The 18,208-nt window shown below is 33.6% G+C and overlaps 1 protein-coding gene across 3 annotated transcripts in view; it reads right to left on the bottom strand.

Annotated features, from left to right (window-relative positions):
* Positions 1-18,208, bottom strand: part of PSD3 (pleckstrin and Sec7 domain containing 3) — a 380,191-nt gene that overhangs the window by 293,292 nt on the left and 68,691 nt on the right. For all 3 annotated transcript variants that reach the window (XM_039235608.1, XM_039235607.1, XM_039235606.1), the window contains exon 6: positions 2,822-2,911. In XM_039235608.1, coding sequence (XP_039091539.1) covers positions 2,822-2,911 — 90 coding nt within the window. The remainder of the gene's footprint in view (positions 1-2,821; positions 2,912-18,208) is intronic.

The following is an 18,208-nucleotide window of genomic DNA, read 5'->3' as shown; positions in this document are numbered from 1 at the left end:
TTCAACTTTAAAGAAATTAAATAATATTCTATCACTGGTTGTATTTGGTATCCAAATTATTCTACTTTATACTATAGGCATCTAGAATTTATACTCAAAGCAACTTGCAGGGGAAACATTCTTATTTGCACAGAGCATTCATTTATCTGTTTAGGTCATTTGAGTGAAAAGGGAAACTGCTGTGGAATTGTAAACTAAAAAGAAGAGCTCAATGTATCATTTAAATGTAGTCCAAGGCAAGAGTAAAGCAAAATATTAACTTAAGTCTCTGAATTAAAGCCTTGAAATAAATTTCTCATTTTTCATACTACATACATTAAGGTTGGGGTGCCTGGGTGGCTCAATTGGTTAAACATTCGACTTTTAGCTCAGAACCTGGAACCTACTTCGGATTCTGTGTCTCCCTCTCTCTCCGCCCCACCCCTGCTAGTGCTCTCTCTAAAATGAATAAGCGTTAAAAAAGTAAAAAAATATAAATATGTTAAAAAATTAAAGTTTTCAGATTATCTTTCTTGATAACTTTCTGTTGAGAACAAGTAGAATCATTTTATATTTTAATTTTAATATGGAATAACTATTCATTTTAAGGGAAAGAGAACCATCCATCTTTCTCAGTAGTTTGTGAGGTAAGTGGTCCATTCAGTTCTAGCAAGTTCTCCAAATCCACAATACTCATTGAACGCACAGTGGGCCTTCAATAAATATTGTCTACGACCCAACCATAGTAAACAAGAGACATAAGTTGAACTGTTACCAACGGTACAAAGAAATCTGAAGAGACATAAATTCAAATGTTACTCTTGATCCTGGGGTGCCTGGGTGGTTCAGTCAGTTAAAGCCTACAACTCTTGATTTTGGCTCAAGCCATGATCTCATGGTTCACGAAACTGAGGCCTGCATCAGGCTCTGTGCTGACAGCATATAGCCTGCTTGGGATTTTCTCTCTCTCCCTCTCTCTGTCCAATTCCATGCTCACATTTTCTCCCTCTCTCTAATAAACAAACAAACAAAATAACAAATGCTACTTTGGACCCAAAGAATCTAAAAGTAATAATATCACTATGTATCAATGAAAGCCTCAGTTCAATCCATTTAACTCTAAGCATGTTACCTCATAAATTAAACTGAATGTTGTATATGCCTGTAATTTTTAAGTTGGAGAGAGGGTAAAAGACAGGAAGGAGTAGGTTACTCAGAACCCTGTAAGATGATACCAAATACTTTCTGTTTATCTGTATGTAAGTATGTTATCTGTATGGCATGTGTATAATCATTTTCCACAAAAGTTCAATATTAATTTGAATTCCACCTACTAATTTATCTCTGAAGACAATCAAGAGATAGCCCCTGAAAAAGACAGTGAGGGAGACAGTCTGAGAGAGAGAGAGAGAGACAAGAGACGAGAAAGAAGAGACAAAAAGAAAAACAAAAGGAAAAGACATAAATAAATAGAAACAGAGGAAATAAGGAAGGGAAAGGAGGGAGGAGAAGGAGGGCAGGGAAGGAAAAAAGGAGAGCCACACCAAAAAGAGAAATAAAGCAAAAATAGTTTGAAGAAGACCTTTTCTTGATTGAAATCTGCAGTAAAATCCAGATTCTTTCTGAAATGGAAAATCCTCATCTTAAGTGGGTGAGACGCTGAGGTTTGCTATGAAAGGGAATCAGTATTTTACTTGACAATTTCCATGCTAAATGCCACCGTCATTTTCAGTGTTATTTCACTGTCATCTTCCTACAATAAATAAAAAAAGAGTATAATACATGTTTTTCCCCCCCTGAGGTTTATAAACAGGATCTCAATATAGCCTCAACTGTAACAAATCATCCAGCAAATTCTTGGCAGAGTAAATCAAAGAACATATGTTTACCCAAGGTGAACGGCAGTCACTGGACTGTATGTTAACTACATTTGGATTCAGACAGCTCCATCAAACACGCTCTAAATCTGCCCAATAATTCATCCACAGTCATGTATGTTACCATCAGCCTATCAATAAAATCTAAAAGCTTCACTGAAAATGTCTGCTGTCAATTTTCATTTCTTGTTTTTTAATGTTTATTTATTTTTCAGAGAGCACAAAAGATCATACCATGATTCACATGTGTTTCCCTTAGCAAATTTAAAGGAACTGCAAAGGAAGTCTACACATGTACAAAGTTTTAGAAAAGAAGGCTAGAATCAAATAGAAATCTGTCAACACACACATCTTATCCTGAACTTCTAAATTATTCACATCTATTATCAATCACTATTTTATATTTAATCAAATGCATATCTCATCTATACGGCTATAGAATGTTATGAATTCCAAAGCTGATTTTGTTGTCTCCTTGAAAATATGATAGGGAAAAGCATGCTGAATGATGCCAATAATAAAGCTGAGTACAAATAATTCAGATATTCTACAATTACTTACATTTCCGGAGACAACTTCAGTGGCTCTGTAACTAGGGACTGGATAGAGTCACAACTGCTTCCATTATAGCATGTAAATTTTTTTTGTTTCCATAGTGAATATATCTTTGAGATCTTTTCAAGTTCTGACAGTATGCTTACAAATAAATAAAAAACTGCCCACTATGAATCTCCAATAATTCCAAATCTAATTATCTCAGTCTTATTGATTACAATGTGAACTTTTAGCATAAATTCACTGAAGGGTACTTGCAGTCTGACACATCAAGGATGAGGCCCGACAGAAATATCACCAACAAAACCAAAAGCAAAAACCAAAATACTTAAGTGATCCTTAGCCTATTTTAAAAATAAGCAGAAAGATAAATATAAGCATATTTTAAAAACCAATCATTCAGTGCTTACTTTCAGTAGATCCTTGGAGAAATCACCACCTTCATTTACTCCTTGGAGGTTTGCAATGAACTCTTGGCAGGTCATCTTCTTTCCAATATTCTGGAATAGAGGCAAATAATACATCATAATGACATATGGGGAATTCTTAAAAACATGATTAAGCAAAGTAAGATTGATTTGGTTTTTCAAAACATGAATATACACATTCCATATATGTGAATACATCCACACATACATATAATCCAAACTTAAATGCATATGAGAAACAGATGGCTTATTATGCTTTCAAAACAGCCATTAAATATAAATAGCAGAATTATGTCAAACCTTTATTTTAACCTAAAAAAATCTGAGAAATGTATGTGACATTTATATTTAAGTTTTTAATGAAAAACATGGATACAATGACATTTCTGAGCTGAACTCTGGTAGCTATTTGCTTATTTGTTATTTCCTACATATTGTCAACAACTGTGAAGCAGCTTAGATTTTACCACTTAGAAGCTAACAAACTAGTCTATCACTATCTCACATGTTACCAGATGAAGTAGTAAGACTCCTGAGTCAGAGGCACAGGAATCCCTACAACAATAGGAGTAGTCAAAATGACAGAATTTTCTTGCTCCAGTTTCTGGAGTCCCAATTCTCAGAGAACCTGAGCAGGGCCAGCTGATATGCACACATCACATGGTGGGCTGTGATACAGGAAAGGCGCCCTGAGATTTGGGAATCTGAATAACTATAATGGGCGTAAGCCTGCCTATCACTTTTGCTCTAAAGGAAGGAATCAACTCTCATCATCCAAGGCTATAAACAAACTTATACACTGTTCTAGTCACCATATTTTCCAAAGCTGCTCACCATAGAAAAAAATTTGAAAAAGTAGACTAGAACAAAGGAAACCAAAGCTTTTGTTCACAAAATGTACACAAATGCAAGAGACTCATGGAAAATTATTTCCAAATACATTTCCAAACTGATTGAAGGATAATTTTAATAAAAAAATCACACTAACAAACAAAATGAAAAAAGTAAAATGTAAATAGGAAATCTAAACTACAAAAAAAAGAGAAGATACAAATATGTCAGAGTGAGGAAACTAACAAAGGTGGTATGACAGAAAAGTGTCTCCTGTCCCAGCTCTAGTCAACTAGTAAGAGAGGCCAGTCGTGAAGGATTCAAAGGTTCAATCTGGACACCAAGAGATATCTGTCCACAACAGGGACAGGTATGGGATCTTTGGTAAAATGTGGTCCAAGTGAACAGGAAGTGTACCAACATATCAATATCCTTGTACACAATATGCATACACATAAAATGTATGCTCTGCAAGGCTACTTTTCATGAAAGACTAAGAGTGGGGTGGAATATTAGTCTTCAAGTTGAGCAAAAATATTCCAGGAGATAAAGAATTTAAAAGGGATCCAAAGCCATGGATATATTTAAGAGAACACGTATATAACACTTTAACTTCAAAAGTACAGATCTGCCTGGAACATATACATCTGTATATCTTAAAAGTAACCACTTTCCACTTCCCCTCTCACATCTGCTCTTCTACTTTATGATATGAAACAACTCGTCCAACTAGTGAAAGTGCTAAATAACTTTTGTTAAAAACCTTGCCTCTTCCAGGGGCACCTGGGTGGCTTAGTCGGTTAAGCGTCCAACTTTTGCTTAGGTCATGATCTCGTGGTTCGTGGGTTCGAGCCCCATGTCGGGCTCTGTGCTGACTGCCAGCTCAGAGCCTGGAGCCTGTTTCAGTCTGTGACTCCCTCTCTCTCTGACCCTCCCCTGCTCACGCTGTCTCTCTCTTAGAAATAAATAAAACAGTAAAAAAAAAAAAAAAAACTTGCCTCTTCCATTAGCAAAGAGGGCATAGTCAGAATGTACAAAAAAGCCTGAATGAATGTTTTAACAATGAGAAATGGCTTTGCCCATGAATTTGGTAAATATTTCCATAATTTAAGTAAATCTGCAGCTCTAAGTTTTGATGAGAATTTAAAGCACAGAAACCTTAATAATAAATAGTTTCACAACACTATATTGAAAAACACAATAACTCAACCTTCCCAATCCTTACCAAGGACATCAGAACAAGGTAAAAAGTAATAAGTATATTTAACAGTAATGTTGATATGACTTGACAGGGTCTTTTTGGTTATGTTCTGAAGATCTGAGAAAATGAATGAATAATGACTACATAAGAAATTCTTTTCCAAGTCAGACAGTTTCTAATTCTTAACTTTTAACAAAATCAAAAGAGGGCATAATTTAATCATTAGTTAAAAACCAAAATGTTCTTTGATATATGGTGTGAATTCAAATACTTGTAACATTATTATTTTTAATCAACTTTGTATTGTTAAAAACAAAAATTTCATGAAGAATGATTTATATTTAAACACTTAATAGTATTATAGTCATGAAAGGCATCAAAACATATGAAACTTTCATTTCAGTTTATAGTTTTTTTTACAAAAAAGTATCAGATAGTAATCAATAAAAGTCTCCCAAGTATAAAAACATATTACATTTACACACATACAAAAAAAAAAAAACTATGGAAAAGTAAACAATTATGAGTACTAGGAGAAAAAAGTAAAGAGAGTTGATATTTTAATGAAGGAGGAGTGTTAGCTCACTGTAACTTTTTAAAAAATACTAGCTTTACTGAAGTGATATTCACATAACATTCATCCTTTTGAATTATACAATTCAGTGATTCATAATACACTTACAGAGTTGTACAGCTATCACCATTATCTAAATTCAGAGTATTTTTATCACCCTAAAAGATACCCATAACTAACCATTAGCAGTCAGTTCCCATCTCTCTCCTCCCATCACCAAGAGTCATCTCCTGGAACCACTAATAATCTTTTTATTTGTATGGATTTGTGTATGCAAGAGCCCTTCACATAAGTGGGATCATAGCAGTCCTTTTTGACTGGCTTCTTTCATCTACCATATTGTTTTCAAGGCATGTCCATATTTTAGTATGTATAAATATTTATTTTGGCAAATAACATTCCATTATATGAATACACCAAATTTTGTGTGCCCATTCCGAAGTTGATGGCTACATGGACTGTTCCCACGTTTTGGTTATTATGAACAATGTAACTATAAATATTTGTGTAAAGCTTTTGTGTAGATGTATGTTTTCATTCCTATGTATTTAATGCAGGAGTGGGATTGCTAGGTTGAACGGTAACTCTATGTTTAATCATTTGAAGAACTGTCAGCATTTTTTTTCCCCAAACAGGCCACATCAGTTTACATCCCCACTAGTGAGTTTCAATTTCTCTATGTCCTTACCAACATTTATCTGTCTGTTTTATTTTAGCTATTTCTAGTAAGATATAAATTGCCATCTTGTGGCTCTGATTTGTAATTCCCTAATGGACTGATGATGTCCAGCATCTTTCATCCACATATTGACCATTTGTATATTTTCTTTGAAGAAATGTCTACTCATATCCTTTGCCCTTTTCTTATGGAGTCATTTGTCTTTATTGAATTGTAGGAGTTATTTATATATTCTGGATATAAAACTCCTTATCAGATATATACTTGGCAAGTATTTTCTCCTGTTCTGTGGGCTGTGTTTTCTTGATGATATTGTCTGAAGCACAAAAAGTTTTGATCTATATGAAACCCAACTTATAAGGGTTTGTTTTTTGTTTACTGCTTGTGTTTTTATTGTCAAATGTAACAAATTATTCCTAATCCAAGGTGAGAAAGATTTACTCTATGTTTTCCAAAAATTTTATACTGTTAGAGCTTATATGCAGATATGTGATCCATTTTGCAATAATTTTTGTACAGGGTAGGAAATACAAATCCAACTTCATTCTTTTCAGTGTGGCTCTCCACTTATCCCACCACCATTTGTTGAAAGACTATTCTTTCTCCTACTGAATAATCTTGGCATCCTTGTTGAAAATCAACTGACCATAAAAATAAGGGTTTACTTATGAATTCTCAATTCTATTGTATTGATCCAGATGTATGACTGGATGCCAGTATAACTCTCTTCATTCTTATAGCTTTGTAGTTGTTTTTGCCATTGCATTTTACTGTGGCTAAAAAAAATAGCAAAAAAATTACCATCTTAACCATATTTAAGTTATAACCATATTAAGTTATAACCAAAATTCAGTAGTGTTAAGTATATTCACATGGTTGTAAAACAGATTTCCATAACTTTTGCATATTGCAAATCTCCAACTCTATACCAATTAAAAAACAATCCCTCTTTCCCACCCCGAGACTCTGGTAACAATCATTCTACTTTCTTTTTGTTTCTATGAATTTGACTGCTTTAGATACCGCACATTAAGTGGAATCATACAGTACTTTCTTGTATATATGTATGCATGTATGTATATACATTCCAAATGCATAAATGTATACATACACACACATACATAGATATATGTGTTTCAAGTGTACAGCTTTATAACTAGACACCTGCATACGCTACCCACATGATCATATCACAAGATCCAGTTACCATCTATCACCATACAGTTGATCCCTTTTACCCATTTCACCCACAACTCAACCCTCTTAAATTCTGGTAAATATTACTCTGTTTTCTGTATCCATGAGTTTGTTTTGTTCATTTATTTTTTTACTTTCCCTATGAGGGAAATCACACAGTATTTGTCTTTTTCCATCTGACTTATTTCACTTAGGATAATACTCTTAAAGTCTATCCATGTCACAAATGGCAAGATATTATTCTTTTTTATGGTTAATGTTCCATTGAATATACTACATATTCTTATTTATTTTTAATTTACTTCCTAGTTAGTTACATATAGAGCTAGAGTGATTTCAGGAATAGAGTCCAGTGATCCATCCCCCTATGTGTAACACCAGTGCTCATTCCAACACGTGTTTTCCTTAATGCCCCTTAACCATTTAGCCCATCCCCCCTACCCATAGCCCTTCCTGCAACCCTCAATTTGTTCTTTACATTTAAGAGTCTTATGTTTTGTCCCCCTTTTCTGTTTTTATATTATTTTTGCTTCCCTTCTATAATGTTCAACTGTTTTGTATCTTAAATTCCACATAAGTGAAGTCATATATTTGTCTGACTCTGACTGACTTATCTCACTAGGCATAATACCTTCACGTTCCATCAGTGTTGGTGCAAATGGCAAGATTTCATTCTTTTTGATTACAAAGTATACTCCATTGTGTTTGTGTGTGTGTGTGTGTGTGTGTGTGTGTGTGTGTGTGTGTACACATATATTCTTTATCCATTCATCTGTTGATGGACATTTCGGTTCTTTCCATACTTTGGCTATTGTTGATAGCACTGCTATAAACACTGGGGAGTATGTGCCCCTTCGAAAAAGCACATCTGTATCCCTTGGATATATACCTAGTAGTCCAATTGCTAGGACGAATATAGAGTAGTTCTATTTTTAACTTTTCAAAGTACCGCCATACTGTTTACAAGAGTGGCTGCACCAGCTTGCTTTCCCACCACCAGTGCAAAAGAGATCCTCTTTCTCCACATCCTCATCAACATGCCCGAGTTGTTAATTTCAGCCATTCTAACTAGGGTGAGGTGGTATCTCATTGTGGCTTTGATTGTATTTCCCTGATGGTGAGTGATGTTGAGCATTTTTTCATGAGTCTGTTAGACATCTGGATGTCTTTTCTTTGGAAAAATGCCTATTCACATCTTTTGCGCATTTCTTCACTGGATTATTTGTTTTTAAGGTGTTGAGTCTGATAAGTTCTTATAGACTTTGGACACTAACCCCTTAACTGATGTCATTTGCAAATATATTCTCCTATTCTGTCGTTGCCTTTTAGTTTTGCTAATTGTTTCCTTCGCTATTCAGAAGCTTTTTATCTTGATGAAGTCCCAACAGTTCATTTTTGCTTTTCTATGAAGTGTGTTGACTAAGAAGTTGCTGCAGCTGAGGTTAAAGAGATTCTCTTCCAGAATTTTGATGGCTTCCTGTCTTATATTTAAGTTTTTAATCCATTTTGAGTTTATTTTTGTGTGTGGTGTAAGAAAGTGGTCTAGTTTCATTTTTCTGCATGTCGCTGTCCAGTTGTCCTATCACCATCTTTATTCCATTTTATTCTTTCCTGCTTTGTCAAAGATTAGTTGGCCATACATCTGTGGGTCCATTTCTGAGTTCTCTATTCTGTTCCACTTATCTGAGTGTGTGTTTCTATGCCAGTACCATACTGTCTTGATGATTACAGTCTTGTAATACAGCTTGAAGTCTGGGATTGTGATGCCTCCAGCTTTGGTTTTCTTTTTCAAGACTGCTTTGGCTATCTGGGATCTTTTCTGGTTCCATACAAATTTTAGGATTGTTTGTTCTAGCTCTGTGAAGAACGCTGGTGTTATTTTGATAGGGATTGCATTGAATATGTAGATTGCTTTGGGTAGTATTGACATTTTAACAATATCTGTTCTTCCAATTGAGGAGCATGGAACATTTTTCCATTTTTCTATGTCTTTTTTAATTTCTTTCATAAGCTTTCTATAGTTTTCAGTGTATAGATTTTTCACCTCTTTGGTTATATTTATTCCTAGGTATTTTATGGGTTTGGTGCGATTGTAAATGGGATCAAATCCTCGATTTCTCTTTCTGTTGCTTCATTAATGGTGTATAGAAATGCAACTGATTTCTGTACACTTATTTATATCCTGCGACTTTGCTGAAATCATGGATCAGTTCTAGCAGTTTTTGGTGTAATCTTTCATCTCTGTGGTTAAATTCTTTCCTAGGTATATTATTCTTTGTGATGCAATTGTAAATTGGATCGTTTTCTGAATTCATCTTTCCGCTGTATTGTTATTAGTGTAGAAAAATGCCATTGATTTCTGTGTATTGATATTGTGTCCTCAACTTTATTGAGTTCATTTATAAGTTCTAACTGATCAGTTTTCTGGTAGAGTTTTCAGGGTTTTCTATATGTAGTAGAATGTCATCGGTGAACACAGTTCTACTTCTGTCTTTCTGATTTAAATGCCTTTTACTTCTTTTTCTTGTCTAACTGCTACAGCTAGGACTTCCAATACTATGTTGAATAAAAGTGGCAGGAGTAGACAACCCTGTCTTATTCCTGTTCTTAGAGGAAAGGCTTTCAGTTTTTCACTGTTGAGTAAGATACTAGTTCTGGGATTGTCATATATGGCCTTTATTAAGTCTAGGTATGTTCCCTCTATACCATTTTTGTTGAGTTTGTGTCATAAATGACTACTGATTTTTTATCAAATGCTTGTCTGTGTGTATTGAGATGATCATGAATTTTATCTTACATTTTGTTATTGTGATATATCACACTGAGTTGCAGATGTTGAACAATCCTTGAATTCCTAAAATAAACGACACTTGATTATGCTGTATGATTCTTTTAACATATTATTGAATTCAATTTACTGAATTTTGTTGAGGATTTTTGCTTCTATGTTCATCAAGTGTAGTGGTCTTTAAGTTTCCTTTTTTTGTGGTGTCCTGTCTGGGTTTGTTACCAGGATAATGCTAGCTTTGTGGAATGTGTTGGAAAAGGCTCCTTTCTCTCCAACTTTTTGAAAGAATTTGAGAAGAATATTAAATCTTATTTGAATATTTGATAGAATTTGCCAATGAAGCCACCTGATCCTGAACTTTCATTTGTTGAGAGGTTTCTGATTATTGTTTTAATCTACTTTACTGGTAAAAGTCTATTCAAAATTTTTTTCATATTCAATGTTGGAAGACTGTATGTTTCGAGGAATTTGTTCATTTCTTCTAGGTTGTCCACCTTGTTGGCATATAATTGTTCCCAGTAGTCTCTTGCCATCCTTTGTATTTCTGTGGTATCACTTGTAACTTCTCTTTCATTTTTAATTTTATTTGAGTTCTCTATCTTTTTTTCTTGGTTAATCTAGCTTAAGAGCTTACTGATTTTATTTATAGTTTGAAATAACCAGCTCTCATTTTCACTGATTTTTTCTACTGTCCTTTTAGTCTCTATTTCGTTTATTTCCTCTCTGATCTTGAGAATCCGTATGAATATTAGGCTTATTTTTTTTATTTCTGCAAAATATGTTACTGGGATATTGATACAAACTGTATTGAATCTACAGATCACCTTGGGTAATCTTAACAATATTGTTTTCCAATCCATGAACATGGGAAGGCTTTCTATTTACTTGTGTCTTCTTTGTTTTGCTCTGTAGTAAGTTTTGCAATAAAGAAGTATAAATCTTCCAAGTTATTTCTCTTTATTTATTTTTGTATTTCTACATGAATCTCAGGATTTATTTATCAATTTCTGCCCCCTCCCAAAAGGCCAACTGGGATTTTGACATTGTACTGACTCCTAAAATCATTTTGGAGAGTATGCCACTTTAACATTAAGTGTTCTAAGCCATTACCATGGGATAACTTTCCACTTGATTTCTTTGAAGAATGTTTTGTAGTTTTCACCATCAATGTATTACCTTATTTTGTTAAGTTTTATTAAGTTTCTTAGTATTTCTGATGCTACTGTAAATAAAATGAATTTCATTTTCATATTGTTCATTACTGATCTATCATATATATATAATTGATCTCTGTATATTCAACTTTTATTCTGCAGCCTTACTGAACTTGTTTTTGAGATTCTAATAGTGTTTGCTTGTTTATTTTTTTTGTAGATATATGGTTTTCTATATACAAGATCAGGTCTTCAGCAAACAGATAATTTTACTTATTCCCTTCTAATCTTGAAACTTGTTTTCTTGCCTTATTACTCTGATTAGAATCTTCAAAACAGTACATGGAAAATAAGACGCACAAATTTATATTCCTACAAGGATTCCGTTTTCTCCAAATCCTTACCAGCACTTGTTAACTCTTATCTTTTTGATAACAGCCATTTTAATAGGTGTGAGGTAATATCTGATAGTAGTTTTGATTTGCACTTCCCTTATGATTAGTGATGGAAAGCATCTTTTCATGTTCCTATTGACCATTTGTAGAGATCTTCCTTGAAAACTTTAGTTCCTTTCTCAATTTCAATTTTTTTCTTGCTATTGAGTTGTAGGAGTTTCATATATATTTTGGATTATTAATACTTTATCAGATATATGATTTACAAATACTTTCTCTCATTTTATAGGGTGTCTTTTCATTTTGTTGATGGTTTCCTCTGCTGTGCAAACTTTTTAGTTCAATATAGTCTTATTTATTTTTGCTTTTATTGCTTTTGCTTTGGTGTCAGATTAAAACAATTATATCCAAAACCAATGTCAAAGAGCTTTTCCCCACTGTTTTCTTCCAGGATTTTATGGTTTCAGGCCTTACATATAAGTCTTTAATCCATTCCACGTCAGTTTTGTAAGTTATTTAAGGTAGAGGTCCAGTTTCATTCTTTGGCATGTGGATAACCAGTTTTCCCAACACCATTTATTGCAGAGACTATCACTTCCCAATAGAGTATTCTTGGCTCCTTTGTCACATATTAGTTGACTGTAGATTTGTGAGTTCATTTCTGAGCTCTCAATTCTGTTCCATTGGTATGTGTGTTTATTTTAATGCTAAAAAATACTGTTTGAGTTACTATAACTTTGCAGTACAACTGAAATTCCAGAATTGTGATTACATCTGGCTGTGTTCCTCTTTCTTGAGATTGTTTTGGTTATGTGGGGTTTTTTTGTGGTTACCAACAGAAATCTTAGGGTTGTTTTTCCTTTTCTGTAAAAATTGCCATTTAAATTTTGATAAGGAATTGCACTGAATCTATATATGGCCTTGGGTAGTATGGAAATTTAAACAATATTAATTATTCCAATCGTGAACATGGGACATCTTTCCATTTGTGTCTTTAATTTCTTTCAACAATGTCCTCTAGATTTCAATGTACAGATCTTTCACTTCCTTGGTTAAATTTATTCCTTAGTATTTCATTGTTTTTGGTGCTATCATGACTGGGATTATTTTTTTTTCCTCTTTCAGACATTCTCTCATTACCATAGAGAAACACAACTGGTTTTTGTATAATGACTTTTTATTTTGAATTTCTACTGAATTCCTTTATTAGTTTTAACGTGTGTGTGTGTGTGTGTGTGTGTAGTCTTTAGGGTTTTCCATACTTAAGATCATGTCATTTCCAAACAAATGATTTTGTCTTTCTTTTCAATCGGGATTCTTTTATTTTCCTTGATGGACTGATTGCTTTGGCTAGGATTTGCATTACTAAGTTGATTAGGAGTAGTGAGAATGAAAACCCTTGTCTTGATCTTAAAGGGAAAACTTCCAACATTTCACCATGGAGTATGATGTTAGTGTGATAAAGCCTTTGTGTAGGCATACTTCCATACTCAACATATTGAGGGTTTTTATCAGGAAAGGACATTAAGTTTTGTTAAATACTTTTTCTGCATCTGTTAAGATGATTATGTAATTTTTATCTTTCATTCTATTAATGTGATGTATCATATTTATTGATTTGTAGATGCTGAAACATCTTTGCCTCCCTCCTAGAGATGAATGCCTATTGATCACAGTGTGAAGTCTTTAAGGTGCTCTTAAATCTGCTTTACTAGTATTTTGGGAATTTTTGCATCTATACTCATCAGTAGCCTATAAATTTCTTTTCTTACAGTGTCCCTATTTGGCTTTTCTATCAGGGTAATGCTGTTCTTGTAAATGAATTTGGAAGTGCTTCCTCCTACTCTTAAATATTTTGGAAGAGTTTGACAAGGACTGCCATTAATCCTTTCTTAAATGCTTGAATTCACCAGTGAAACCATTTGGTGCCGGGCTTATCTTTTTTAGGAGGTTTTTGATACTGAATTAATATCCTTACTCATTATTGGTCTGTTCAGGTTTTCTGTTTCATGGTTCAGTCTTGGTGGGCTGTATGTTTCTAGAAATATAATTTTAGGTTGTCCAATATGTGGAGTATAATGGTTAATAGTAGTTTCTTCTAATTCTTTGTATTTCTGTGTTATCTGTTGTAATGTCTCCTCTTTCATTTATAATTTTATTTATTTGAGACTTTTTTTTTCACTAGTTTACCTAAAGTTTCCCCAATTTTTTTTTTAAATGTTTTATTTATTTCTAGGAGAGAGAGAGAGAGACAGCGTGAGCAGGGGAGGGTCAGAGGAGAGGGAGTCACAGACTGAAACAGGCTCCAGGCTCTGAGCCGGCAGTCAGCACAGAGCCCGACGCGGGGCTCGAACCCACGAACCACTAGATCATGACCTAAGCGAAAGTCGGACGCTTAACCGACTAAGCCACCCAGGCGCCCCAAGTTTCCCCAATTTTGTCTATCATTTCATAGAAACCAACTCTTGGTTTTGTTTATCTTTTCTATTTTCTTATTTTCTATCCCATTTATTTTACTCTTGCCTTTATTATTACCTTTCTTTTTGCTAGCCTTGGGTTTAGATTGTTCTTCTTTTAGTTCCTTGAGGTATAAGATTAGGTTGTTTGAGATCTTTTTGACATATGTGCTTATAGCTGTAGTTTCCTCTTAGAACTGTTTATGCTGCGTCCCATAAATTTTAGTATGTTGTGTTTCCATTTTTTTTTATTGTCTCAAGATACTTTTTTACTTCCTTTTTGATTTCTTCTTTGATACACTGGTTTTTAACTTCCATCTTTATACATTTTCTAGCTTTCCTCCTGTTATTGATTTTATTTTTATTTCTGAAATTTGTGGCCAGAAAAGACACTTGATATAATATTTTATCATCTCCTATTTCTTGAGACTTGTTTTGCAGCCTAGTATGTGATCTACCCTAGAAAATGACTCACATGTGCTCTAAAATAATATGTATTCTACTGCTGTTCAATGGAATATTCTGTATATGTCTCATAGGACCATTTGGTTGACAGTACTGCTCAAATCACCAATGTATATGTTGATTATTGATTCTCTATCTATTGGTGAGAGTGGAGTATTAAAGGCCCCCAACTATTACTGTACTGCTGTTTATTGCTCCTTTTAGTTCTGTATTTGCTTTATATATTTTGGTGCTCTGATTTTGAGCATATTATCTCCTTTCCACTTGTCAGTTGTTCATCCAGTTATTTTGGGACAATATTTTAGGTGTCTACACTTAGAACTGTCATATCCTTTTGGCAGACTGACCTTTTCATCATTATAAAATGTCTTTATCTCTAGTACTTCTGGTCTTAAAGTATATTTGGTTGATATTAACAAAGAAACTCCAATTCTCTTCCAATTACTGTTTACATGGTACTTCTTTTCTCATTGTTTAACTTTCAACCTACTGTCTCCGAATCTAAAATGTGATTCTTTTATACTGCACACAGTTGAATGTTTTTAATCTATTTTTCTAATATTTTAAATATAGTGTCTGGCTTTCCTTGGGGAGAGTTTCTACTGATTGCTATCTTTGACTGTATAGAGGCTATACTTTTCTATTTCTTTGCAAGTCTTATAATTATTTGTTGAAAACCAGAGATTTTAAATAACGTGGTAACTCTGTAAATCAGATTCATCATCCTCCCCACTTGTTTGTGGTTACTGTATTGTTTTGTTTAGTGGCTTCTCATGAACTAATTTTTTGTTATATGTGAGCCATGAAGGTCTCTACTCAGTAAACTTAGTAACCAGCTTATTACTGGACAGAGATTTCCTTAAATTCCTTGAACAAATAAGTATCCCAGTCTTTGCCATGAGGTTGTGTGTGCATGTTAAGGAATACCTTCAAAGCTCTAGAAGACAGTTTATAAGTCTGTTGGAGTCTTCACTTTCTGTTTATGCAGAATCTCAAGTACTGTCAGAGGTAAGAGCTTAGGGTCCTTTCACGTTTTTTTCTGGGCAGGTGGACATAGATTCCCAAGAATACATCACAGTTTACTAGTATACCTTATATCCCAGCTTTTCCTTTTAAGTTTTTTGGTCAGCCTCTTGTTTGCCTTATTACTAGTACCTGATGCAGCAGTTTTGTTTAACAACTGTCAAATGTCCTGGGGAATTTTTTTTTAAACTGAATGAGTGGTTCAGATCAAAGAAAGAGGCCCTGCAAGAGAGGATTTTCCAGTGAGCTGCCAGACAAATCAAGTAAGACAATTTCCTGGGAATGGGGCTTTTGAGGGAGCTCTTCAATGCCCATTCTAATGAATGCTAGGCTTCTGGTTTTCACAGCTACTCTGTCAGACTATAGGTTTTCAAGATTACTGTGAAGCTGGGGAAAGGAGACTGTAATAAAGCAAGTTAAACACCACAAATTTCACTGTTCTCATGGATATTCAGCTATTTTTTGTTTTCTTCAATAAATACTCTTCAGATTGTTGCAAGCCTTTTGTTAATCTCCAGAGTTCTGAAAACAGTGATTTTGACCATTTTTTGCAAGTATTCTCTTTGTTTTTTTGGAGGAACAGATTTTCAGAAGTCCTTACTGTCATTTGTAAGTACTTTCCCCTCAATATGACCTTTAGACTCTAATGAAAGAATATTTTATTCTTTCAATAGTTAATAGTTAATAACCACATCAAAAATTCTTTTTATAAGTTTTAGCTACTTAAACATGTAATAAAAAAAATTAGAGGGCAACTTTAAAATGGAAGAAGGGTATTTTTTCAAAATTCTTTTGAAAAGATTCATGAGCAAATATGTTTAATGATCATTAAGTCAAAAATTTCTTTAGAACACCATGAATTTCTATAAGGTATAAATAAAACTTTAATCATTTAATTAATAATTGTCATGTTTTATAGTATATAAAAACAATGGTAAAGTGTCTGGCATTATTTTGGTTTATAAAATCATACTTCATTCTAAATTCAGACTTATTTACTTGCTTATTTAGCATTGCTTTTTGTATACTTTCACAGTGACCACAACATTTTCTATGTTAGTGTAAAGATACTATTATGACTCATACAAATTTTGAAATAAAAATTAGGAAAATAGCAATTAGGGGAAAAATGGATATGTAAATTCAAACCAACAAAAACAATTCATATATTTAGGGTCCTGCATAGTAAGGAACCATTAGTACAATCAATCACCCAATACCTGGTGCCTCAATTTGTCTAACTAATGCAAGAAAATAATCAAGATACACGGCTTTCTATTAGTCAAAGATATCCAACAACTTACTGAATATTTGATTAGTTGAGGTTATTAATAACTGCTATTTATTGTCCTCCTCTGACTCACTGGTAAATCCTACGTAAAGCTTAAAAGGAAAAGCAAAGGGTCTCATCAGACCATTTTGTGCCTTATTATCATATACATTTAAACACTCACTGAGTTTTTATACCATTTTTATCATGCAGTAAAAGTAAAATGAAGTCTCTGTCATCAAGAAATCCTCCTTCACATAATACTTGGATTTTTCCTTTTTATTATACCAAATTGTATCAATTATTTTGAAATACTATTATTCAAATACTGTCCAGTGAACAAAGCTAATCATAATCACTGACAGTGTATCTCAACTATTCATATGTATCACAAAGAAACTCATACATTTCCATGGTTCTATTTTCTTCCCAAATCAATTCATAACTTTGGAAAAAGGTAGGCTTGCTCTGGAACAAATGCTGGTCAGTTACATGACAAGGCAGTAATTTCACAGTAACTTTTTATATTCTGAATTCCTTCCGATTAAATGAATAGACCATAGAAGTGTGAAAAGCTTCATGCACAGAGAGTCACAAAAATTGTCTCTTGAAATCAATGCAATATTTTCAATCAAATCTGAAATGTTCAGTGAATATGAACCTCAAGATCATTAACCTTAAAATCAAGAGGCATCTTTAATCAAAGTTAAAATTTAACATGTGGAATGGAAAATCCACAGAAAGAAAGAATTCTATTTGAAATCTTAAAGTACCAGGCCAGCCCAAATCTTCAAGTTTGGCCAATTAAGGCACCATCCATAGTGAGAGGAAATATTAAGCAAAAAGATGAAAAACCAATGACTAGAGGTTCATATTCGCAGACAAATTTAAGACTATTCTCCAAAGTGACTGTACTAACATTTTCAAATATACTTCTTATAATACAAAAGAAAGATCTGTTTTCTCCATTTGTTTTCTTTTAAAGATACATTAAGTGCCTTTTAGAGAGAAATTCTTTGATGAATTATTTCTGAAAAACTGAACTCATATATGTGTTCAACATGTTCCCAATTCAAATGTTAAGTAAAAGGAATCATCCTCAATCTTATTCTACTATGTGTGCGTGAGAGAGCAAAGGTTTCATGGACTAAGGGCAGAGGGTCTGGAAAAGAAAAGTCCTGCAAATTTATGTGAAAAACCAGATAGGAAATATTTTAGGCTTTATAGGCCATGAGGTCCCTGTTACAACTATTCAACACTATCATTTTAGTGTGAAGATGCAAAGAAATGGGTATAGCTGTGTTCCATAAAACTTTACTTAACAAAACAGCCTATC

The sequence above is a fragment of the Hyaena hyaena genome, unplaced genomic scaffold (assembly GCF_003009895.1).
Source record: "Hyaena hyaena isolate Hyena2069 unplaced genomic scaffold, ASM300989v1 scaffold_100, whole genome shotgun sequence".
NCBI lineage: Eukaryota > Metazoa > Chordata > Mammalia > Carnivora > Hyaenidae > Hyaena > Hyaena hyaena.
Note: the sequence above shows the minus strand (reverse complement) of the source record. Positions and strands in the feature narration are given on the sequence as shown.